Genomic DNA, 25,316 nt, shown 5'->3' on the forward strand with positions numbered 1-25,316 from the left:
GCTTTATTGTTAATGCTATTTCAGTTAGTGTTAATTGGAAATAGAGTGCAATTCCACTCTCATTTGTGTGAAAGGTCCTATTCCCGAACAGAATACAGGAAAAGAAGCAGATTGTGACGCAACAATGGATAACACATTTGATTAATAGCATCGCCATAAAACTTAATTGGTATCTGCGCCACTGGCCTGGAATCGAGCCACTGTACTCCTCGTCGATGGATTTTCCGACGTGACGTAAACGCTCAGACCAATATTCAATTGTTTTCAACCATCATGGCCACATTCAGTAAAAATGCGAAAATTATCCAACGCTGAGGGATAATGCAGAAAAAAGCATTTATTATTCAGAACGCATGGTTTAGGTATAAGAGCATAATACATTTTTATAAGGCAAATTTAATTGCCTTTCAGGACATTTGCTAATGTACAGGGAGATATATATATATATAAAACGCACTTTCTACTTTTTATTCATTTAAATTTCGTTGGAACAGAGGTTCTCCCATGGCTTTATTTTGTGCGAAAAAAAATGTGAGCGTTAATTAGTACTTTTATAGTTGCTAGAGATATTTAAATATGGGAATTATGAAGCACAAATGATCAAATGGAAGTAGCGAAACTAAAAATGAAACAAAATAGAGAATGTCTCATTTAATGCATCGAAGCTGCTACTACTTTTGTATACAAGTTGTCCCTGAAACAGTAAATACAAGTGAGTATTGGGAACTCGAGGCTAGAAAAACGAGGGCAGTTCAGCTACATTTATCTTATACAAAAGTGGCTTGATGTTGATGTTACTCTCAGTTAGTTTAACCAACTAAACATGGTGTACAATTTCACCCGTAGTTGCATATGAAGCGATAATTCCAAATAAAATAAAAAACAGAGGGGTGCTTAACAATATTGGATAATACATTTGCCTTACAACATTATTATTAAATTAAATTTGTTGTCGGCGCCACTGACTTGGCGAGCCGCTGTGCTTCTCACTTCAATATAAAAATCTCAGCTGGGTCATTATTTTTAGCTGTATCCAGCAACCTTCGATACGACGCATAAGTGATTCACAATTGTTTTTTGCCGTAGTCGTAAAGTTCCAGAACCATCTTCGGCAAAAAAGCCTAAATAATTCAATGTATACAGGGTGTTCGGAAAATTGATGTCACAAATGGTATCAAGGTATTATTTGGGTTAATACATTAAGATTCGACCGACGATTCGGAAAGCGTGCCTCATAAACCGCAACGCGACATGTCCGATTACCTTCAGAACAATTCATAAATTTAACAATATGAGTCACATCTTCATTTCAAAACGCCATTATTGATTCCAAAAGAAACTTCAAACAAATTTCATAAATTTTTATAACATTGTCCATAAATGATATTAGCGTTCACATCGACAAGAACCGATAATCACCGAAGGGATAGTAAAATGGTGTTCTGTATGAGAAAAGAACATAATTTGTTTATGAGAAATTTCCAAGAGATAGGAAAGTTGGAAAAGGGGGTAATGTATCGTCAGAAAAAGATCAGTACGATGCAGCTACTTAGTGAAAAGTTCTGGTCATTTTTGTACGAAAATGGCTAGGATCCTACCATTTCTGCATTGCGAATACATATGAATGCTACATAAAAAGAATCCCTCCACTAATTAATAAATGCACACCGGGTTTGATTGAAAATCCTTGAACTATTGTTCAGGCATAGGAAAAACAAGTGTTTTTTCAAGAGCTTTGACCGTTAGTGGCTTCTAAAGGAAAAACTTAAAAAAAAAAAAATGTGTCCTCGAAAAATGAAATAAACCTGCAACTATTAAACAGAGTGGTTCTTAAGGGTGTTCCGATATTAAGGAGCTGATTCTCTGGATTGTTTTAAGACAAAAATGTTATATAAAGGGATGTCCTAAAATGAGTCATTTCCAGGATACAAGGTGTAAACGAATACGAAATACGAAGAAAATACGAAGAAAAATAAAATATTTTTCTTCGTATTTTCAAAATGGCGCAAAATATTTTATTGAAATTCGGTATACCGACAAGTTAGTCAAAACACTATATTTCCCTTCTGCTAAAAGAAAAATACTGTAACCATAGACGTGCGTAGGGGTTACTACATTAATTCTTAGAGAGGAATGGGGGATACTCCACTGATATTTTCCAAATTGATATATTTTTTTAAATAACCGATTCAAAACGTACCAATAATTTTTTACCTCTTTTTTTTTAATTCAATAAGTCGTTTTTGAGGAAAAAATATGCTCCATTGAAGATCTATGCTTCAAATAATAGTATATTCTAACGCATTTCAGTGTCACCACTGGCAAACAACTAAATTGTGAATATGCAGATCACTGGATCGACCAGAGAACAGTAGACCAAAACCATTCGTAGCCACCCAGATCCTCGGAATTGAACCCTCTAGATTTTTTTTATAGGGAGATTTAAAAACATTGATTTACTTTAGACCAATCAATATTATAGATCATCTAAAACATCGTATAATGGAGTGATGTGAGGTAATTCACAATACTCTGGCATTTTTGAACGTGTTCGAAAATCCACGAAAAAGAGGATAGACGCGTGTATTATGTCAAATGGTTGTCATTTTCAACAACTGTTATAATGTATTCAATTTAAAAAATATCAGTGGCGTATCCCCCATTTGCCTATAAGAATTAACGTGTTAATTCCGACGCACATCTATTACAGATTTTTTCTTTAAATAGACTGGAAATATATACCGAGTTTCTAAAAAATATCTTTTTTAAAATGCGAAGAAACATATTTTTTCCTTAATATTTGTCACCCTGTGTCTCGGAAACGACTAATTTTAGGACCTATGTTTACATAACCTTTTTGCTTTAGAATAATCAGAAGAATCAGCTTTTTAAATATTCGAACACTCTTAGGAACCACCCTGTATGCGTGACTATTTTTATATCCTGATAAACAAAATAAATTATATAAATACTGAAGTGGGTTTATTTCTATTGAAAACCTCTATATTAATTACTTCCCCAATGGATCGTAGAAGAGGGCTGCAGGCGAAAGAGGCGTTTTGGGGGCATCAAGAGCAGGGGATAGTTGAAACTCACCTGCCCGAAACGTAAAACAGTCAAAAGTGCCTTCTTAACTTAATTTTTAGTTAAGGTTTTACCATATTATTTTAGTGGGAGGAAGGGTCGAAACCAAATATTCTCTCTTTTGGATCAATTCAGGTTGGTTGACTCTTTGCTACTGAAATTCCTTCAATATGCATATGAATATGTATCAAAACACCAATTGTACACACAACTGGTGCTTTTATTAGATAAATCTGAATACTTAATAAGCCGGGACGCCCTGAAGCTCTGCTTCATTTCAATATTTCAACAATGTGACCAAAAGGCCGACAAGGTTTAACTTATGTAAATTGAGGTAAACAGCCCACACGTATTTGCCCAATATTGTTTAGCTTTAATAAGCATCGGTCTAATTGTGTTGAAAGGGGATGTTTTTACGTGCCCTTTAATGAGCCCTCTGTAATATCCCTATAACTAGGGGAACGGGCCTGGATGAGTTCATTAATGTATCAAGCCCTCAAATAAGTTGTCGATGGCATAAAGGGTTCCGATGAGCGAGAGGAAGGATCGTGAGGAGAATTTTTAACAGCCTTCGTATGGTCTTTTAGAGGAGGAGGAGGAGATCTTTTTTTTAATTTGAAATGTATGCCTACGGCTTATTGGTATTTGCTTCGGTCATGTTCGTGTTAATGTGGTGTAATATATACGTTCAAATAAACCTCCAACCTGACGGGCTCGCTATAAGTTGTCTAGTTTCCTCTATAAATTTTAAATTTGGCCAAGTCAGGGTGTAGACAGATAGAATTCCCTCATGCTCCAAAGCATGTCCCTTAAACGAGACGCAGGGGCTCGTTCAAAGCTTAAAACTTCGACGGAAAACTATGGGATTTTATGAAATCGCCCACAAGAATACGAAAACTATAAATCCAAATTTCCTCCGAGATATATGCGAAAACGGCAAAAAATGCCATATAAATTTCCAAGCATAGTTTTTATGAGTATCAAATTGCCCAACGTTTTTCCAACTTGATCGAGCTCCCATCTGTTACTTTTTACGAGATATCCATGCAAGATATCCTTTCCTTAAACACTCAGTATTTCGTTTAAATTCACTAAGACCAAAAGCGAGGAATCCGTTTGGATCTATTGCTCTGTTAATTCCAAGATTTACATAATCATTTTTCGTCTTCCGGCAGAGAGCGATGCTCAGAGAATTGATGAGAAAACATGCTGATTGATATTAATGGTCAAAGTATTTTGATTCTTGACACCTTGTTCACAGATTTAATAACAATCTCTCTTCCTACATCTACGATAACAGAATTTTTAACCGAGAATATAAAAACAAATTTTTAATTACTCAATTATTGGTTAGTACCATTATGTAATTACTAACAATTCCTGACCGTTAAAGCCAGAAATTCCTCTAGAAACCTATTGGTTAGGTAAAATCACCCATTTTCCAACTGATTCCCACATAGACATTTCCCGCGAATACGCGTAAATTTTCCTATGATTGATGCGCAGACAACCGCACTGAGAGGACATTAAGAAAGCATCGTATCAATTTCCACGTATAGACCAGAAAAAAAAATGACCGTGCGGAAATGACATTATCGCACTAGTGCTGGAAAGTGTAGCTTTCCACGCTCGTTTGTGCTTTCATGTGGAAAAAATTTAACGGAAAATTTCGATCCACTTTCTAAACATTTCCTTGTTCTAGAACTTCCTTATAATAACAAACCAGATAAACTGAATAAACTCAGTTCAGAAAAGGAAATTTCTCTGCTTAAAATTCCAAAGTGCAACAAGAACTCGTTTTCAATTCACAGTGTTTCGCCCGTTTCTACGTTTCAAGAATATATTGCTCGTATTAATGCCCTACTAGTTTAGGGGGCTACGCAATTCCAGAATTAAGAACATTGGGGATGTTATCAGTTTCCAGTTACAAGAAATGGATCCGTACTCTCCTTTTGAAAAATATCGCAGCTATCTGAAACAGGTTGATTGTTAAATTAGCAATCACGGAGACCACGGAAGACATGTACATTAGCAAATCTTATCTGAACACGAAGCAACGCCTCAGACCTCAAAATTAATAATTTACAACATTGCTCAATTAATCATTGTCTTCTTTGCACAAAGGGTGGAAATTGCTTTGCCAAGTAAGCGAATTAAGTTTGAATCATGGGTTGTCAGGGGGCCTTGAGTCAAAACAGCTTTATCCCAAGAAGAAGCTAAAAGTGGTATTTTGTTTGATATGAGAATAATTTCACTCCAATTGGAGTAAGATTTGCAGCTTTGTCAGTGGGGTCACGTTTCCGAGCATTTCTCAGTTTAAAATTAATTTTTTCCCGAATACATCCATACTGTATGTGCATCATTCGAAGCGATTCGTACTGAAGTAATGAAATTTTATGCTTTATCAGAAATTTTTGTGCTCTTTCTGAGCCTCTATAAAGCAATTTCCACATTTTTCCAGGGACAGATAATACGGGGGATAGCACTCAAAAGGTACCTGAACTCTTTTGTATTTCATTTTATTGACGATTTCACAGCAAAAATTTTAAATTTGAGGATTTTTACTTAAAGAAGGATGAAAGTCGAAATCCGCAACAATTTTCGAGAACATTGAAATTTAACAAATCGGTAGATATTATGTTTTATTAAAGAAATATCAGATTTAAAACCCAGTTGAGAAGAAAAAAAATATATTTTTGATGTTTCCGTATATGGCAACATCTATAAAGTATAATGGTTTTTCTTTATCACCGGAACAATGTTTAGTTACAATTATTGTTAAAGAAAATGAATAAAAGAGGTATTTAAATTTGATGTTTATTAATAACACGTAATGTTCACCGATTTGTTTCAGTTTGCTCGAAAACTCTTGGAGGTTTCCACTGTCGACAAGAGTACTTTTCCATGAAATCATGAATTAAGTTAACTACAATAATGTTTAGGTACTTTTTGAGCGCTACCCCTCCGTATTAGCGTCCTCTGACAAAATGCGGCAATTTCATTAAAGAGACTCAGAGAAAACACAAAAATTTATGATAATAATACAAAACATCATTAATTTGTTTCGAAAATTTTCGAAAATGTCAATGAAAAATAATCTAAACCTCTACACCCTGTATATCGAAAACGAAGCGCATATCAATATACGTTTAAATGAAGTTTTCGTCATACCTAGGGATCTAGAATACGTGGTCACAATGAATGCACTATGTTCATAGACACCTTGTATATTATGTTCTTTTAGTAGAACATTTTTTAGTGGCTTTGAAGACGCGCAAAATGTAGGTAACCCATTGATAGAGCAATGTTTTACCACATCAACTAAAGAAGGTACACAATAATGGTTTTATTCAAATTTATTACTGAGCAAAAGGGAATCTCCTAGAAATACGCGAGGAAAGCACACTAATAGACCTATCTCAGTTAATGAAGAAATAAAACTTAAAATTAAAATGTACATTGAATAATTTCCTTATAAAATTACCCATTATTCTACAAAAGACATTCGATATCTGGACTCGAAGCTAAATGTGAAATTAATATTTAATCGTCTTAGTAAGAAATATTCTAAATTAAAAAACAAAGTGAAGTATGAATCTTTCTATTAGGGGTACAAATAAGTTTCCGCCGTTTTCTATAAAAAAATTGGAATTAATTGTGAAAGAACGGGATATTACGTTTTATTCAAAGTATTGCCCATCAACGGCCACTACTTTTTCCCATCTTTCTGGCAGCATTCGGATACCACGGCGAAAAAACTCTTCATCTTTTGAAGCTATCCATGAATCGACCCAATTTTTGGTATCTTCATATGATGTAAAGCGCTGCTCAGACAGACCGTGTGCCATTGATCGAAACAAGTGGTAGTCGGATGGGGCAAGGTCTGGTGAATATGGCGGGTGGGGTAGGACTTCCCAATTAAGTGTTTCCAAATAGGTTTTAACCGGTGCCGCAACATGCGGACGAGCATTATCATGTAGGAGAATAATCTTGTCATGTCTAGAGTAGTAATGAGCGCGTTTTTCCTTGAGTGCTCGGCTCAATCTCATTAATTGTGTTCGGTAGAGAGTTCCAGTAATAGTTTCGTTCGATTTGAGCAACTCATAATATACAACACCAAGTTGATCCCACCAAATACACAACATGAGTTTTTTTCCATGAATATTTGATTTGGCTACTGATGTTGAAACATGGCCAGGTGGACCCCATGATTTCTTCTTCTTTGGGTTATCATAATGGATCCATTTTTCATCCCCAGTGACTACACGATGCAAAAAACCCTTTGTTTTATGCCTGGCAAGCAGCATTTCACTCATGCAAAATCGGCGTTCGACGTCTCTGGGTTTCAGTTCATAAGGAACCCAATTCCCTTGTTTTTGAATCATTCCCAACATTTTTAAACGATGTGAAATTGCTTGTTGCGTCACTTCTAATGTAAGTGCAAGTTCTTTTTGTGTTTGAGACGAATCTTCCTCCAATAACACTTCCAATTCCGTATCTTCGTACGTTTTCGGCCTTCCACTGCGTCCTTTGTCTTCCACGTTAAACTCACCGTTTTTAAACTTGTGAAACCACTCACGACAACTTCTCTCACTCAAAGCAGCCTCACCATATGCTTCTACAAGCAATCGATGCGCCTCAGCTGCAGATTTCTTCAAATTAAAGAAGTAAATCAAAAGTTCCCGCAAATGACGCTTATTCGACACAAAACTTGACATTTTTGCAAGAAAAAAAAATGTGATGCTGATACGAAACCACTAATACTTCTAGGTTATGTTGTTACTAGTTGATCAAACTTGCGATAGTAACATTTACATCTAGCAATTTCAGCATAACCTTCTGGTGGGACCATGCTTTGTTAAACGGCGGAAACTTATTTGTACCCCTAATAGAATTCTTCAATGAAAATGATCGACTGAGGTTTGGAAGACCACAAGTCGATGTGCGTAGTCAATATGAAGGACTTAGAACAGGATTAAGGGATGGAAGTTTAAAAGATGCTGCTAAAAGAGTTTCTGCTTCAGAACTTGTTACTCACAAACGCCGGGCCAAAAATTTTTATAGTAAATTGCAGGAAGTTGAGAAGTTGTCTGAAAAGCATCTTAAAATTCTCGGAATCGGTTTTGACTACATGCAAAATTTGCCGCCTCCCGTATTACCAATGCAGAAGTTATTCTCATTGAGACAGCTTTGGGTTTATTCTTTCGAAAGCCACAACCTAGAAACAGGTACTGGCCATTTTTATATGTATCATGAAGGTCCAGCCCTGCAGGGCTCCAATGCAGTATGTACTTTCGTGAATGATTACATTAAGAACCATATACCTGAAGAAGTTCAAGAATTGCACATTTCTTCTGATGGATGTCCAAGGCAAAACAAGAACAACACAATGGTGAGATTTTTGTTGGCAAAGTGCTCACAGTGGCAAAGGTTTCAAGATGATTTACCTTCATTTTCCATTGGGTGGACATTCGTTTTTGCCTTGCGACAGAGATTTTGGACATGCAAAAAGATTCATTCGAAAATGTGGTCGTATATACGTTCCTGAAGAATATGAGACAGTGATGAGAAATTCCAGAAAAAATCATTTAAGTATCATTAAATATACTGCGTGACATAAAAAAGGGAACACCCCGTAAAAATATATTTTTATTTAAATAATTTTCGTATGTATGTTTCTTACACTAAAACGAGTACTTTATTAAAAAAATGAACAAATTGAATTGCTAAAAACCAAAAAAATATATTTTTTTTCGGTCCTCCGTAGTGCCATATACATTCCTGTATACATCGAGGTGCGGATCTAATAAGGCGATTGATGTCCTCTTGAGGGATCTCATTCCAGGCTAACTGGACAGCATGACATAGCGTCGTTAGGGTTTGTGGGGGATGGGGTAAATTATGCAACCTTCTACCTACAACATCCCATATTTGTTCAATAGATGAGAGGTCTGGATATCGAGGTGGCCAAGTTAGCAAAGTGATTGAATTTTATTAAATGAAGTCTATAGACATTTTAGCCACATGTGGTCGTGCATTGTCCTGTTGGAAAATTGGATTAACAAGAGTTTCAAGATAAGGCACGAGATGAGGTTCCAGGACTTCTTGGATTTATCGTTGAACTGTCATACTGCCTCTAACGAAAAGTAAAGGTGACCTGCTACCATATGCAACAGCACTTCAAACCTTTACCTGAACAGTCTGATGGTCATGCCTCTGTATTGTAAACTGAGTATCTTCTTTTACCCCGTCTTCTTCTTACTCTTGCGCGACCTTCATGAATACTCAAACAGGATCCGGACTCGTCACTACTCACAATATTATCCCATTCCAGATTCTATTGTATCCGTTCTCTTCACCACTGCAATCGATTTTGACGATAATTTGAGAGGTAATACAAGATGGAGACGGTAGGAAATCAGTCCAAAACTTCTTATCCGTCGATAAATGATTCGAATTCCAATGGGCCTTCCACACTCAACAAACCACTGATCCGTCAGCTCCCTCGACGAGACGAATCTCTCTCTTAAGGCCATTATTCGAAGGCGGTGATCTTGGTATTTTGCAGTTCTCCGAGATCGGCTAGTACCTCTCCTGCATGTTTGCTCTTCATGGACACATGCCTGACAAAATCTCACTATAGTGTTTACACTACGGGTCAATCTAATGGTGATTTACCTAAGTAACAGAGCAGCCTCTCGTAGAGTCACTATTCGGCCTCTCGCAAACTCGTTCAAGTGATGAAATTTTTGCTGCATTCTACGTCTAAACATAGTTGGTTAATCTAAAAACGCTTTCTAAGCATATTTACTATACACTAATAAATGATATTTTGCAGTCATATTGTTGATATTTCATTGCAATTTTTATGGAAAAAAAAACAACTAAAATTCCCGTTAACTCGCATATTCATTAATTAAATATGGCTGAAAGTATAATATTTTTTCGTGTTCCCATATACAAACATGCATACTAAAAATTATTTAAATAAAATCATTTTCACGGGGTGTTCTCTTTTCTATGTCACGCAGTATATAAAGACGTTATATTTCAGGAATGGGTAGCTTCCACTTTGTAAAAAGCACTACAATCGTGAAGAAACTGAAGGAAAAATTTACAATTCCTAAGGAGATGCAGTTTGTTTACGACACATCATTTCCAGGCTATGTCACATATTCAGAATATATAACGACGGAGTTCCCTCTTACACATTTAAAGTGCTGAAACTTAATGGAAATTTAGTGATCCCTAACATTAAATCCTATTTGTAAATAGTTTAATTTAACAAGAAAAAACATCAAGATTTAAAGCAAGTGAGGAAATACATCGAAAGAGAAGATCTAGACTTTTATGACCATTTAACGTCTTGGCCAACTGCTAATACGGACGATAAAGACGATGTAGATAATCAAAATTGATTATTTTTTATTTTCGTGCAATAAAATATGCATTCTTATATAATTTCGTTTCGATTTTTGTGACTGAGTTTAGGAACGGTACAAGTCCACGTTTGTTTTCAAGGAAAAATTCAAAAAGTGCATGACATATCAAATTAAATTTTTAGTTCAAAAGACGTAAAAATACACTCTAAAATCTTTGTGAATTAACTTCAAACCACAAAAAGCATAAAGAATAAAGTAAACATTTTTTTTTATCTTCCCAAAAATCATGATTTTAAACTTGCACTGTTCTTAATCTCACCAATTCAATTGCTTTTGCGCCCATCTCCGTCAGTTAGCTTCATTCTTATAGAGGCTCGTGGAAAATGATTATGATGCACGCGAATGATATTTCCCCATCTCACCGGTTCGATGTGACGTAGAAAGACGCGAGAATCATACGCATTATATGCAATACTTATATACCGTATTTATGCGCGGCGTGCGGTAAGGCACTGCGATCCAGTGCGGTAAATCCCACTTGCTACACGGTTTTAGAGAAAAGAAAGCGTCATGCTAAACTATGACTAATATCATCAAACAACGAAACCCATGTTAAGAACCAGCCAAAAACTATTGTCCAGTGATCCGAACGCCCCTACGTATTCCGCAATGTTTTAACCATTTAATAAAACCCCGTGACGCTTTCGATCCCTCTTTATTGACAGAATCGATTAATTTAATATAAAATATTTTTAATTTCCTTGATGTCTCTTTTGTGACGTCTTTTTATGGTTTTAAAATAGACACCCCATGCGTGAAACGCATTGTTGTCCTCACACACAAGAACGTCTGATGCTAAACGGGGACTGTTAATAAAAAATAAAAATCACTGTATATTTTCAAGTAGTTATGTGGCATTGCACGAAATTGCTCAATGCCAGATAACATTTAATGCAATTGAGCTTGTGGCTTCGAAATGGAGCTCTATTTCCCTGATTAATCCGGCGACATAACTGGGCATTCCGATATTACAGTTACGGGAATTAAATAAATCGGGGATTTTTCGGGAAAGTCATAAAAAAGGAGCTTTTCCTTTCGAAATAATATTTGCTCCATTAGAAATTAGTCTGGCGGTCTGAATAACGTTATGGTACAATGGCAAAATACTTTTACGACGCCGTAAAATGCCGGTATGGACTGTAAAAACAATTCAACCGCAAGATATTGCCTCCTTAAAGAAGTCAACGCTTCATATTTTTATTTAAGTCGATGACTGTAATTTACATAAAGTCCTCATGAGGTTTGGATGCTTTAGAGGCTCTACGATCATTAGCGGAAACCCTTTGGTGCCAGACCACCGCGCAAGCTACGAAGTAACACCGTCGAATGGTATAAGGTTTGAAGAACTTTGACCTAAGCACAACCAATGACAAAAAACGAACTGATGTTGCTACCTCCGTTTCTCTGATATTTACACTACGGCCACATTAGCCGCATGCGAGAGAGCTTACAGTTGAGCAATTGTTTTCAATTCGTAAAAAAAATAACGTCCAATCCCATTTAACTCTAGCTGAAGGGAAACGCGTCATCTAACAACAATCTCCACACATGCCCAACAGTTGAGTTTGCCGAACTCGGCCCAGATTTACTAAAAAGCTGCGCATGACAATCGATATTCATCTTGTACTTCTTAAGTTGCCGCAGGTTATTTAGCTTGAAAATGGAGTGTGTGGAACGTGGGACTTAACCACCATAACCTTCTACAGTGTGTCCGCGTTTTGTCTGAAAGGAAAATTGACGAGAATGCACGGCATAACAAACAGGACGCGACGCATAAAAGAAGAAGAGTTTTATGTTTGTACGCGTAAGTATCCACTTCTATTATTGCTTTATTATAGAGCCCTGAAAGGCAAACTCGTGTCAAGCTTCTTCCATATTTCAAAGGATGAGGGAATGGAATATTTTTGGGACGAATTCCAATTCAGATATTACCTCTATCTACTTGGGAATGTACCTATTTGTCGATTAATGACGTTGTTTGTCGCGGGTGCATTTACAAGTAATTTTCAGATCCCTTTCAAGTAACGGAACAAACATCTACTATTCTTCCCACGGATATTTATATTCATCGTCATTATTCTTAGCTGCAGATCGACCGTGTGGGCCGAGTCCTGGTGCTGATACCCAGCGATTGGTTGGAGATGCGGCAAAAGGAACGCGATAGATGGCGCTTATAGAACATTTTCCTCTAGGCTCAACGTACTTGTTGGTGATATGAACGATTTATGGAAAGGAAAAGAACTAAGCATGCGCGGGCAGGTGTACTCGGGCACTCCTATCTCAACCTACGGAAATAGGGGGGAGACGGAGGGGAAAGCATTTTTAAACCGTTTTGAATTCTATTCTGCAGTTATTACGTGATCTCACCATATTTATAACCACTTTTTCAGTTTAAGTGCTGCATTTAATTTGTAATTGCCACAATCCATGAACAAATCTATGATGACGTAATCGCCTCCAGAGCAACATGGCCAACAGTTTTCATAAATTCACCTCGCGCTCTCAAAATTCCTCTAAAGATTGCGTTGCAAATAAAAAAAAGTCAAGTGCATAATTTGGTATTTTACAGGCTTTATATTGTCTCTTTTACATTACGAAAGTTTTAAAAGAGTCATAATTTGCTCGTGTTAAACGGTACTGAATATTTAAATTGCATCTTTACCAGAGAGCGCTTTCTTCGCTTTTCGTAAAAAAATATCATCTAAGATTTCCTCGTCGTGGTGAAGGGCGAGATAGTTCAGACACGTGAAATGGGAACTTTGACCTTTCAAAAAAACACCACTTAAAAACGTTAAGTACACTTAGAATGGGCTTAATCTACCGAACTTGACGTGGTGAAAACTAGTTTGCCTTCCAATTCGGGATTTTAATAGGATGTTGGGTTTTATTTCTTTATGGCTTTGATCTCGGTCTCTGACAGCCTTGCGACGAAAACTTTGAACTTTTGCAATTTAAACTTTTTGCCAGCTTTTGGAAAAACTTCTGAGGGCTTTATTGCTTGTCTATTGCATAAGTAAACCGCAATGTCAAGTACTTAAGAAACCGTTTTATACAGGGTGTTTTGGCACATTCCAAAAATACTTCGGCACTAAGATACGAAAAATTTTGTTTGGAAAATCAAATTTTGCTTTAAATTGTCGCACCTCACGTTTTATATGCGCTTTCAGATTTTTATTCATGCAGTGTCCGCCAAATTAATTTGCAATCCCTTGTCTAGAACCTCTAAACAGGAGGACGTGCTTCAAACAGTCGCTCCAAATCAATCTGTCCATATTCACTACGCATGGCTATGAGCCCTAGTGACCTAACTGCCTACATGTGGAAAGGGCTTCTTCTGGATTCATAGGGACGTTCATGCTGGGGAGGTGTAAGATCACAACCTACTCGTAAAGTCGACTCATTTTCCAACAACCTGTAAGGTATAGTGGATGACTGGAACGTGAGGAGTAAACCTCTATGATCATTCTAAGGATAGCCAATGGGGTGACTTTCTTCCTGGCAGTTCAACCTCTCCGTAGAAGGTGAGGAAAAGTTGACTTCCATCTACGTCATCGAATCGTTGTCGAAAATGGTGCTCTCCTCCCGGAGAAAAGGCACTCATTCACTAGGCGATATTCAGTTACTCTCCAACGGACTCTGCATGAAATCTAGAAGCTGTAAAATAAATTAAAATGATAAGATAACTACGGGCTAGTTCCCTTGTAACTTGTCTAGCATCAAAGCTCTGCTGGGATGTTGCCTAGCACACCTGCGAACCAGGCAGACCGCCTCCAAAGGCTCGCTCACACCGCACACCATAAGGGAAAGTGTTCGAATATTATAGGCACTCCACCTCCAACAGCCCCTTCCAATTCCTTTCCGCATTACCGGTTAAGTCCATGTTTACATGGTCGGGCCAGAAACCCTGCAGGCGAAACCTCTTCTTGGACTCGAAAGAAGCAACATGAGGATGGTGGGCGACCTAGTGACCGGCCACCGCCGCTACCTTCGGCATCAGCATTCGCTGGACACACGCCGAAGCATCTGGACTCAAGCTGGCACAATGCCCGACTCTCTGATCGATTTTGCGTGCATTAAACAAACGCGTTAACAGTCGGTCGACAGCAAAGTTAATAAAATCATTTTAATTACGGAATTTCCAAAATTGCAACTGCAAAACAATTCGATCAATAAAATTCACAAAGGACGAGACCACTTTTGATGAGATAATACATGCAAAATATGTTTGTGGTCATCCATTTGAAAATTAACAACACACGCATGATTACCCGTAATGGCAAATTCAAAATTCCTCTTTGCATATGCCTGCATACCATTAATGTGTCTAATTGCACAATCCTTGTGCACATAATTCTAATTTAGTTTGTAAATTAGCAACCTACGCAGGAGCAATAATCAGCGTAGTCGCCTGATTCTGATTGGTCAAACTATATTTTGTTAATATTAATGCAGTTGTATTATGGTCAAAGAGGGTGGGCTGGCCACTTAAGGGCAAACTAACCCAATTAGGGCTGCAGTGTCTCGATAAAGCAATTACTCGGTATATTGTAGACCTGGAAATGTTAAATGTCAATTTCGAATGCAGCTCCTGTGCGAATTACTTAGCAGTGAAGAACAGAAGGTAGAATGTCTTTCATTGTTTTTTTTTGCCATTAGCATCACCACAGACTTGTTATGGAAATTGCTTTTTTTTACTGACTTGTCATGCGCAATTGACTCAGTAGAATGGCATGATCTTCTATTAAAGACTTTCAGGTTAGTTTAATCCTCCGTTCTCCAATGCATTCGCATGATTTATTTGCGCATATCGAAAAAGTCTAAAAAGATTTTTATGAATACATTGAAGTTCTCCTGAAATCAATTAGAAAGCAAAGTTATGCATTTATCTTAAAACAGAAAAAGTAGAAAGTGTTTAATATACGACAAAACTAAGGGTACTCAAAATTGTTCATTTTCGAATTATGTTTGTGATATCCCTCTCCATTCGTCTGATAATAGCTCCCGGAATCGAAAGACACCGTGAATATAGCGAAACTCTTCTCTGAAGCATGTCCCAGACGTGCTCAATTGGATTCAGATCTAGCGAGTGTGCTGGCCATGGCGACGCGACGATTCCTTCGTTGGTGAGCCAATCTGTCACAACACCAGCGACATGTGGTCAAGCATTATCACACATTAGACGAAAGTTTTGGTCCACGGCGCTGGGAAATGTAGGGTCAAGAATGGTACCGATGCACTGTTAAGCTATTAGAAGTCGATTTGCAAAAACGAGGTCGGTTCTGCAGTCAATCATTAGTCTATTATTGCACCACCTCCGTATGAATAGACTTTCTAGACAAGTTGTGGTGAATGTCCAGCGTTTCCAGATCGTCTCCACATTGTTATTTAATGGGAATCTGGGTGAAACTCAAATCTGGATTCGTCAGTGAATAAAACTGTAGCTCAATCGATTCCATCATAATTTCAATATTCTTGATACCACTCTAATCTTACAGCGCGAATGCCTGTGGAAAGAGGTGGACATCTCAGTGATTTTCGTTCATAAAGATTGACTTCATGTAGATGATTTGTAACAGTATTTTCGACTCATAGACACGTGGTGCGCCCGTTGTAAACCTACAACCAATTCAAATGCCGTAATTGTAGGGTCCCTTCTAGCTATTGAAACTCAAAATCGATCTTGAGCTGCAGTTGTAATGCGTTCACGTCCTGAGTGTTGTTCGGCCGGACTTCCAGTTTTCCTAAAGCGCCGCCATAATCGACTCATTTGACACTTTGGGAAACATCCACGCACTCGGCAACTTCAATTTGCCTCAAACCAGCTTGAAGGGGGCCTACGGCTCGATTCGTCTCATCCAGAGTTGACGGTTGTTGTTCTATGGCAATACAGAGTATTCTTAAAGTACCTGCTAAACGCCAGCTAGTATCGAAGGAATGAAATTTAGACGATGTGATAATTTAGCAGAGTACACAATTCTGACCTTTTCATAGCCACCGGAAAATCCTTTATTTAGTTTTGGAATTTGTCAAATGAACTGAAAGATACTGCGTGACATGGAAAAGAGAACATACCGTAAAAATGGTTTCATTTAAATAATTTTTAGTATGCATGTTTGTACATGGGAACACGAAAAAATATTATATTTTCGACCATATGTATTAATGAATATGCGAGTTAACGGGAATTTTAGTTGTTTTTTTTTACCATAAAATTTGCAATAAAATATCAACAATGTTACTGCAAAATATCATTTATTTATGTAGAGTATGCTTAAAAAATCCTTTTAGATTGATCAAATAAGCATAAACGCAGAATGCAGCGAAATTTTCATCAATTGAGCGAATTTGACAGAGGTCGAGTAGTGGGTCTACAAGAAGCTGGTCGGTCATTCAGGGAAATCGCCAATAGATTGGACTGTAGCATAAACACTATAGTGAGATGTTGTCAGACATGGTTCCAAGAAGAGCAAACAGGCAGAGCGAGGGGTACTGGACGATTCCGATGTTCTACAGAACGCCACGATTACCGCCTTCGGATTAAGGCCCTAAAAAGAGGTTCGTCTCGTCGAGGACGCTAACGGATCAGTGGTTTGCTGAGTGAGGAAGGCTCATTAGGATTCGAACCATTTATCAACGGATAAGAAGTTTTGCACTAATTTTCAATCGTCCCCATCTTGTGTTACCCCTCACCTTAAATCATCGTCAAAATCGACTGCTGTGGGGCAGAGCAAGTGTGCAGTGGAATTTTGAATGGGACAATATCGTGTTTAGGAACGAATTCAAATCCCGTTTGAGTATTCATGAAGGTCGCGCAAAAGTAAGAAGAAGACAGAGTAAAAGATAATATTCTCAGTTTACAATACAGAAACATGTCCATTAGACGGTTAGGGTAATGATTTGAAGTTGTATTGCATATTTTAGCAGGTCACCTTTACTTTTCATTAGAGGCAATATGACACTCCAACGATACATCCAAGAAGTCCTGAAACCTCATCTCGTACCTTATTTGGAAACTCTTGTTAATCCAGTTTTCGAGCAAGATAATGCAAAACCACATGTGGCTAAAGTGTCTGTAGACTTCGTTCAATAAAATTTGCTACCTTGGCCACCGCGACCTCCAGAACTCTCACCTATTGAACATATATGGGATATTGTAGCTAGAAGGTTGCATAATTTACCCCATCCCCCACAAACGATAGCGGCTTTATGTTATACTGTCCAGTTAGCCTGGAATGAAATCCCCTAAGAGGACATCAATCGCCTTATTAGATTCATACCTCGATGTGTACAGGATTGTATATGGCACTGCAGAGGACCGAAAAAATTTGTTTTTTAGTTTTTAACAATTAAATCTGTTCAATGTGTTAATGAAGTATTTGTTTCAGTGTAAGAAACATATATACCAAAAATGATTGAGATAAAACCATTTTTACGGGGTGTTCTCTTTTCTATTTCACGCAGTACATGTATCCCGAGTGAGAACTTGCACTAATCTAGTATAGTACAAACTACAGTTGAAGTTACTTCTTATCTGTTTTATGTTTTTAAAAAATATTCTTATACTTTTTCGATGTGGGTATTTAACTGTCCCCCTACTGGTACCAGTTTCTTGGTTCATTTTATCTCACGAGGAAAATCTTTAAAGGACCTGGCGCTCTAGCCTCCCGACGGTGTGCGACTCGCCCCAGTACTTACATACTAAACCCCCCTTGCTGGCATGTGACAACACCCGAACTGACCCTGGGAGATAAAAATGGTCGGCGGCAGAAAGGTTTTCATTCGGTTTGTTGTTTTATCTCTGGGCTAAAAATGATCTAATTTTCTATTAATTTTCAGTAACTCGCTCGTTTCTGTCATTTTCTTTGACAGTGTCGCAGATTGCTTCGCTGCGTCGCTTCCGTGTTGTTTCGCTATTCTGCTAATAGAATTTAGTGTTGTCGCACCACCGTTCAGCCTACCTCTTTGGGCCCGAAAGTTGCAGTGGGTGAATACCTTGAGGTTCCTGATTCTGTCCCAATTTTTCCCTTATGGAAAGTTTGACAATATTCGCGAATGTTCGGGGCGAACTTCGCTTCAGCGAAGAGTTCAAAAAGCCTCAAAATTTCGAGTTCTAACCAAATTTTCGTTTTGAGTTTGTTACCTCTTATCAAAACCGACCATCAAACTTCCGCGTGAGGTACCAGTCCACAGTTCATGAGACCTCCCCCCCCCCCTTCATGAGACCTCTACCCCCCTTCATGAGACCTATATCCCCCCTCGTGAAACCTCTATCCTTCCCCCTCCCCCTCTTCATGATGCATCTATCCTTCCTTCTCCTTCCTCTTCATGAGACCTATATCCTTCCCCCCCCCTCTTCGAAATTCAACTATTTAATTTGAGACTAATAAATTCAGTGCTATTGGCTCATTTGGGCTAATGGCAATATAAAACGGCGAACGGTCTCCCTAATATCACACGCGAAGCTTCGAAATAATTTACACCAGAAGTTAAGGGCCAAACGAATTATCCTAAAATATACCAACCCCGCCATAAATAGAAATCACGAAACTGTCTGTAGCTCGCCCCATTTAGGCTTTTCCAGGTTTATGAAGGTTAAAAGAAACACTACTTTAATAAATGCGATTTAATCGAGCTGCTCGAAATCAACAGGCTTATATCGATATTTTCGCTATATTTAGTGCTCGTTCTGTTTTTAGGATCTATCGATTCCAGCGACACGGCTAATTTCGTGGTTAGACTGTAAATAAAACAATAACGAAGTTTCTTTTAGAAAGTTCCTGTGGGTGACCAATTTAGAAACTTAATTGCGTGAATATAGAAGTTCTCGGATTGCATCGTGCTTTTATGAACCACCACTTAGGCCGATGGGGCCACTAGTCCAAACAATCATGATTCTGTTCTTTCGGAAAAGTTCTTCCAAACAGGTTCTCGATCGAAACTGAGGGTCCGATGGCTCACGAACAATGCAAATTTTATGTCTGCATAAACGTTACTTAACTCCCAGGTTAATTGGTTGTGTTTTCTACTTCCGAACATCTACCGAAGCCGGATTCGAAATTGTTAATGTTCGGCTAAAACGAGCTTAGCAAGTTAAGATTTCCATAAATAATTCCAATAATTGTCCTTCGAATGGATTTAAATGGAAACCCACGTCATGTTTGCTCCGAATTTCAAACAGTTGCGAAAGTGTTGGAAAACTGTTGCAGAACCGGTATTTCTGCTAACTGCAGCTTATAAATCTGATTTTTACTTCTCAAAAGGTGTTATACGTTTTATCGTCAAAAATTGCATGAAAAATTTTAGCACTAAAATGATTTTTAATGTGAACTAAAGCCAAGTTTATTCTTGCAAATACTTACAAGGACTACACATCAATGTATCGTTATCTTCAGTATCAAACTAGTTTCCGCAAAAATTACGACCTCCATGCAATGTCGACGTTTCTGTATAAAATAGCTCGCAGTGAAATTTGATAGCATATCGAAGATATCAAAGTCCTGATAATTTTATCATGAAGATAAATATTTACCGTGAAAACGGAGATAGAGGTCATAGAGATTGAAACTTAAAAATGTCTAAAGAAAATTTCTCATCGGCAAAGTTAGCAGAGGTTGATATATCGGCCCTATTCCCGCTTAAAAAAGATCATTTATTAAGAATGCCGATTACGTTGTTTCCTGCTGTTTCAGCATAGGAGAGGAACGTGGTGCTTTCTGGTCCACAAAAATAAATTCTTATAGAAGAGATGAATGATAGGTACAGAGTATCTTATCAAAATAGACATCCCACTTGTGTTTTTATTTCTCATTTTAGAGCAAAATTTTAAATTCGAAAGTTACAATCGACTACACTGTATATTTTTCGTATAGACGGTGTCCCATTAAAAGAAACTCATTTGTGTCATATGTCAAAAACATGTTGCTCAATTGTTTTTACATTGAGCTCTTGTAAACTCTGCGCTACTGCTCACAAATTTTGTAATTTACATTTTTTTCCAAAATAAAGAATACCAGAATACCATCTAAATGAAAGGTTTTGTATATCCGGAACAGAGCAGTAGATTATATAATTATTTTTCAAAAAAGCTCTCGGTTAATATAAAAACAGGGGCGGGGGGGTATTTACGAACTAGCTTGATCAGTATCGCTCAATGTTAGTAATAGATAAGTTGGGCATGTAATTTTCCAAGAATCAAACTCTCTACTAAAAACTGGAAAGTTTGCTTCGCAGAGTGCAATAAAAATTTCCAGAAGTGCACCAATAAAACCGGAATACCCTGAACTCCCTCAACTAAGAATGTTTGAATTATAATTTATACAATCGTTCTTTTCACTACAAATCTTATCGATGTTTCTGGGACGCCCTGTATAGGTGGCTTTAATTCATTGTTGGCGAAATAATGGAGGATTAATATGGGAATTAGCCAAACCAAAATGGAGGAGGCAAGAGAGAAAGAGAGAGAGAGAGAGAGAGAGAAAAGCCAAATAGACTTAGAACAATAGTTTGCCCAGCCATTAATATGGGTGAGCCGTACTCCCACGTACCCCCCGATGCTCGACTCGCTGAGCTCCAAGGCTCTTTTAAATACGCATACAATCACAGTTTGAATTCGGTGCCATTTTTTCCTCTTCATAATGTAGGGCCTTGTGGTGTGTGATAAATCCTAAAAGCGGTTTCCACCTCTCCGATTTTTAGTGCTGTTGTAAAAATAAAACCCACCCCAAATGCATAAATACATAGAGTTGACGGTTCGTATTGTCCGTTTTAAAAGCAGTAAAACTAAAGGTCATTGTTCTTGAATGATTTATTGGTCGTTCGAATATCAGTTTGAAAACAGTTCGCTAACGCATAGGGCCACTCGTATATATTAAATTAGTTCAAAATCCTGATACACACTTACATTTAGTTCAGCACAAACATCCAATAAATCTTCCGATAGTTTTCTTTACACTTGTTTCCCGTTTGGGGCTTTCCTGTAATATTTTATCTTTCAGTTGGACACAAATTATTACAGTTAATACAGACTTCTTGTTAAACTAAAATTGAAAATATTTCCATTCCACATATCGTGGCGGTACTAAATAGATTTTTGCTTCAGAATGCCCCCCAGCAGAAGACAATATGGAAAGGTTCGCTTGTCCCACACCAGATCGACAGGGTCGGTACCACTGCATAGACGATCACGTCCTTTGCGACGGCTATATAGACTGCCCCTCTGCCGAAGACGAAGATCGACAAGCTTGTATGTTTTATAAAACGGTAAGCCAAGACCTCTTTTTCGCTTTTCATGCCGTTTTCGAGCTTCATTCTTTCAAAGTGAGCGTTCTTTGAGAAAATCGAGGCACCGAACATATATAATCGTAGAAAGTTCACTCAGCCGCAGTACTTTGATGAGCCAAGTTAAAGCGCCGATAGAATTCATTGAGACAACGTATTCAGGATTACTCCGATGGCACGCTACAGATGCTGCTTTTGCTACTTCCAGCGGCTGTGCGAGGCAACAGGTAGGAGCATTACAGTTACCTCGAATGTATTCGGGCGTTTAAGCAAGTGAACTTTCTATGATAAAATATGTTCGCTGACCGAGGCGCTTCGTAATTCATGTTCAACATATGTACCCAATTTAAATATTGTGCAAATATAACAAATGATTTGTGTACACGGTGCGATCGTGGTTAACTTATGGAAACTGATTTTCCCGCACTATTCTCTCCACATTTTTGAAGCTACGCGGATAGTCCCAGAAGCACCCGACCTAACGCTTGGAGAAAAACAATTTTTGGAAAATATTACATTATTTCTCAACATAATCTCCATTGAGGTTCATACACTTCCCAGCGATGTTTTATACCCTGTTTATGGTAAGTAGCTTCGAATGTTTCAAAATAGGCATCAACCTTGGACACCATCTCTTCATTATTGGTAAATTTCTTTTGACTTAGCAGTTTTTCCAAGTTTGTAAATAAAAAATAATCCGAGGGAGCCAAATCTTGCGAACAGCGGGGCGAAGAAAAGGCTCGAAAACCAAACAAATGGCTCCAAAACGAACGCAAATCAACGTAACATCTTCAAACTTCGGACTTTCTTAAGGTGAGGTCTTTAGGCAAATTTGTTACAAAAAATAGCCCACTATATGTCAGGACAGGCACTTTTGGGACTACCCTCGTAATTTTCATCGACGATCTTTTGGGAACTCGAAGGGTAACTGTATTGGAAATTGAAGTGAAGCTAATGACTTTGATGATCTCTGTCAGCCTGCAGTGGGCGGGTTGCTCTGCGTGTTTCAATTCTCGAAATATAGATTCGGTTTAGTCCAGAGTTTTTTTTAATAGTGAAAGCGGCTCGAAATGAAGATTCTTCAAATTGCATTTTTGGGATTACGATTAAGAATATAGCATCGGTATGGCCAAGCAGAACAGCAAAAATCACCTTAAAATATTGGAAATTTACCTGGAAGTGCCCAATTTAAAATTTTTTGAGAGCCCGAAGAGCACCGACAGCAAAAATTCCTATCAAATTAATGGCCTCCATGAATTTTATCTGCCTGAACTAGGCAAGATGCACTGCGTTTTTTACCTTCCGAGGTATGGAGTAATAGCCGTGTTAATTCATTAAATGCAAAAAGTTCGATTAACAATTCAGACGATAATAATCACCTGGATGAGCACTATCGGACTGTGCTAAGGGGGAGTTGTTCTGTGTCTTTTAGTTTTTGAAACATCAAATCACATTCTTATAAATTTGTACAATTTTGAAGGTCCCTCGATGTCAAAATTGTTCTTGTTGCATTTTTTAATCTCCAAACACTCAATGGAGGGTTGAGGATCAAGATAGAATCCACACCTGCCAAGAATAAACATCGTCGCTAAAAAATGCGGGACTTTCTTGAAAATTTCCTTTTAAATTGCTACGTAGTGAAATACGGCACATTTAAATCTTCCCGAATTTACCTCTACTCCTTATTACATGGCCTGCGGGACAAACTTCCCCAAAAACCGTAGGATAAAAACAGTACTGCATAGTAAATTATAGCTCGGTATTACCACTACTCCATTATAAAAGTGGGCTAGTTTGGGGGGCCCACGCGTTTTCAAGCTTGACCCTGAAAATCCGAACAAGAGGAGACGCTAAGTCTGCAAATGTGGGTGTCTCCATTCATTTTATTGGAGATATATTCTTTTTAAGTCTTAAGAAAGAGGGTTAGTTTAATAATGGGGATTATATAGGCATACTTTGTGTTCGCTTATTGTTCGCATTATAAAATTGGAATTGGGACATAACAGCCTTAGGTGGATAACTGAAATATTCTTTATGCAAAGTTTCGAATATCCTGGCTCCTCTTCAATAATTTATAATATTTAGTCGCCAATTGAATGCTCGAAGTTCCGCCCAAAATGGGGTTATTCGTGTGGCGGGGACAAAAACAACGTAGTATTACTCTTTACCGCGATTCAATTAAGTACTTTCCTTCCTTGTATGTTCTACGCTGTTAGGCTTACATCACGATCGTTAAACTAAAAATAATAAAACTACCTGTAGGAATGAGCTATTGTTATTGACGATAGAAATGAGAAATTGCGATCAATAAGGTTAAGAGTTTTCGCGAGGTGTCGTGACGCCCATTCTGCGCATCAGAACTTCTTTCAGTTCATGGCATGTATACAGGGTTCTGCAATAGTGCATCAGACTTCTTTAGCTTCGGTACGAACAAAGTTAACAATTTGTTTCGTCTTCAAGATTACATAGCACATAAAGGCTCGTTCCCAGAAATTACTTTCTAATGTACAGGGTAGCCCCGAAAAATGTGACGATATATTATTTCGTCATTCTTAACGGAACGCCCCGGTTTTTTCTTTATCTCTGGATTCCTTGTTAAATTTTAAGGCGAGTTTATGCTAGGTGTCTTATCTGTAAAATTTACCATTTCCAAGTTATTCGGGAAAATTTGAACATTTTGGTATCTGCAAGGTTCCACCGAAATCGGTGTTGTGCGCTAACCATTGCGAATTCTTAGCACGCCTTCTGAGACTCGGGGAGGACCTAATAAGCTTCGTTTCGACTTGTTTGAATAAAAAATTCTCTACAACCAACAAAATAGGCCTCCGAAGTTGCGTGATTTCAAACCTCAATAACTTGCTTATTTCAAATGGAATGCCGCAATTTGCTCGAAGGCATCGTGTTCCGAATTCACAAATCTACAACTTTCGTTAAAATTGCCCCATTCCTAAAGTCAGCCATTTCTGAGTTCCCGAATATTGCCGCTTTTTGGTTTCTTCAAGTTTTGATAGTGATCAAAAATGTCAAAATGACAACACAGTGTAACATTTAGAAATAACAAAAATTACGGAAACATTCGTTTTTACACGGATGGAAAAAATTTTCTCTACCTGATTCTATCAACTTTTTAAATTAAAAAAGGAAAAAAAATTAATTAATTTTACATACACACTGTTACCATCTTGACATTTTTCATGATTATCAAAACATTTAGAAGCGAAAAAGGGGCAATTTTATGGAACTCTAAAATGGTTCGGTTGAGAGACAGGGTAATGTTAAAAAAAGTTGTAGATTTTTGAATTTTGAATGCGATGCCGTCGAGGAAATTGGGGCATTCCATTTAGAATAATTAAGGTATTGACGCTTGAAGTCATGCAATATCGGAAGCATATTTCAACGATTGTGGGGTGCTTTTTTTAAATTAAAACGCATGGAAACGTAGGTTATTAGGGCCTCTTTGAGCTTCAGAAGAATAATTCTGAAACTAACAACGGTTCGGGCGCAATAGCGATT

At 37.7% G+C, this 25,316-nt stretch overlaps 1 protein-coding gene and 1 pseudogene across 1 annotated transcript in view; both read left to right on the top strand.

Moving 5' to 3' along the window:
• Window positions 1–25,316, top strand: part of jeb (jelly belly) — a 68,505-nt gene that overhangs the window by 31,688 nt on the left and 11,501 nt on the right. Inside the window, exon 2 of the mRNA XM_066284837.1 lies at window positions 21,625–21,785. Coding sequence (XP_066140934.1) covers window positions 21,625–21,785 — 161 coding nt within the window. The remainder of the gene's footprint in view (window positions 1–21,624; window positions 21,786–25,316) is intronic.
• On the top strand, window positions 3,022–8,699 carry LOC136340755 (uncharacterized; annotated as a pseudogene).

Source organism: Euwallacea fornicatus, chromosome 8 (genome assembly GCF_040115645.1).
Source record: "Euwallacea fornicatus isolate EFF26 chromosome 8, ASM4011564v1, whole genome shotgun sequence".
Lineage (NCBI taxonomy): Eukaryota > Metazoa > Arthropoda > Insecta > Coleoptera > Curculionidae > Euwallacea > Euwallacea fornicatus.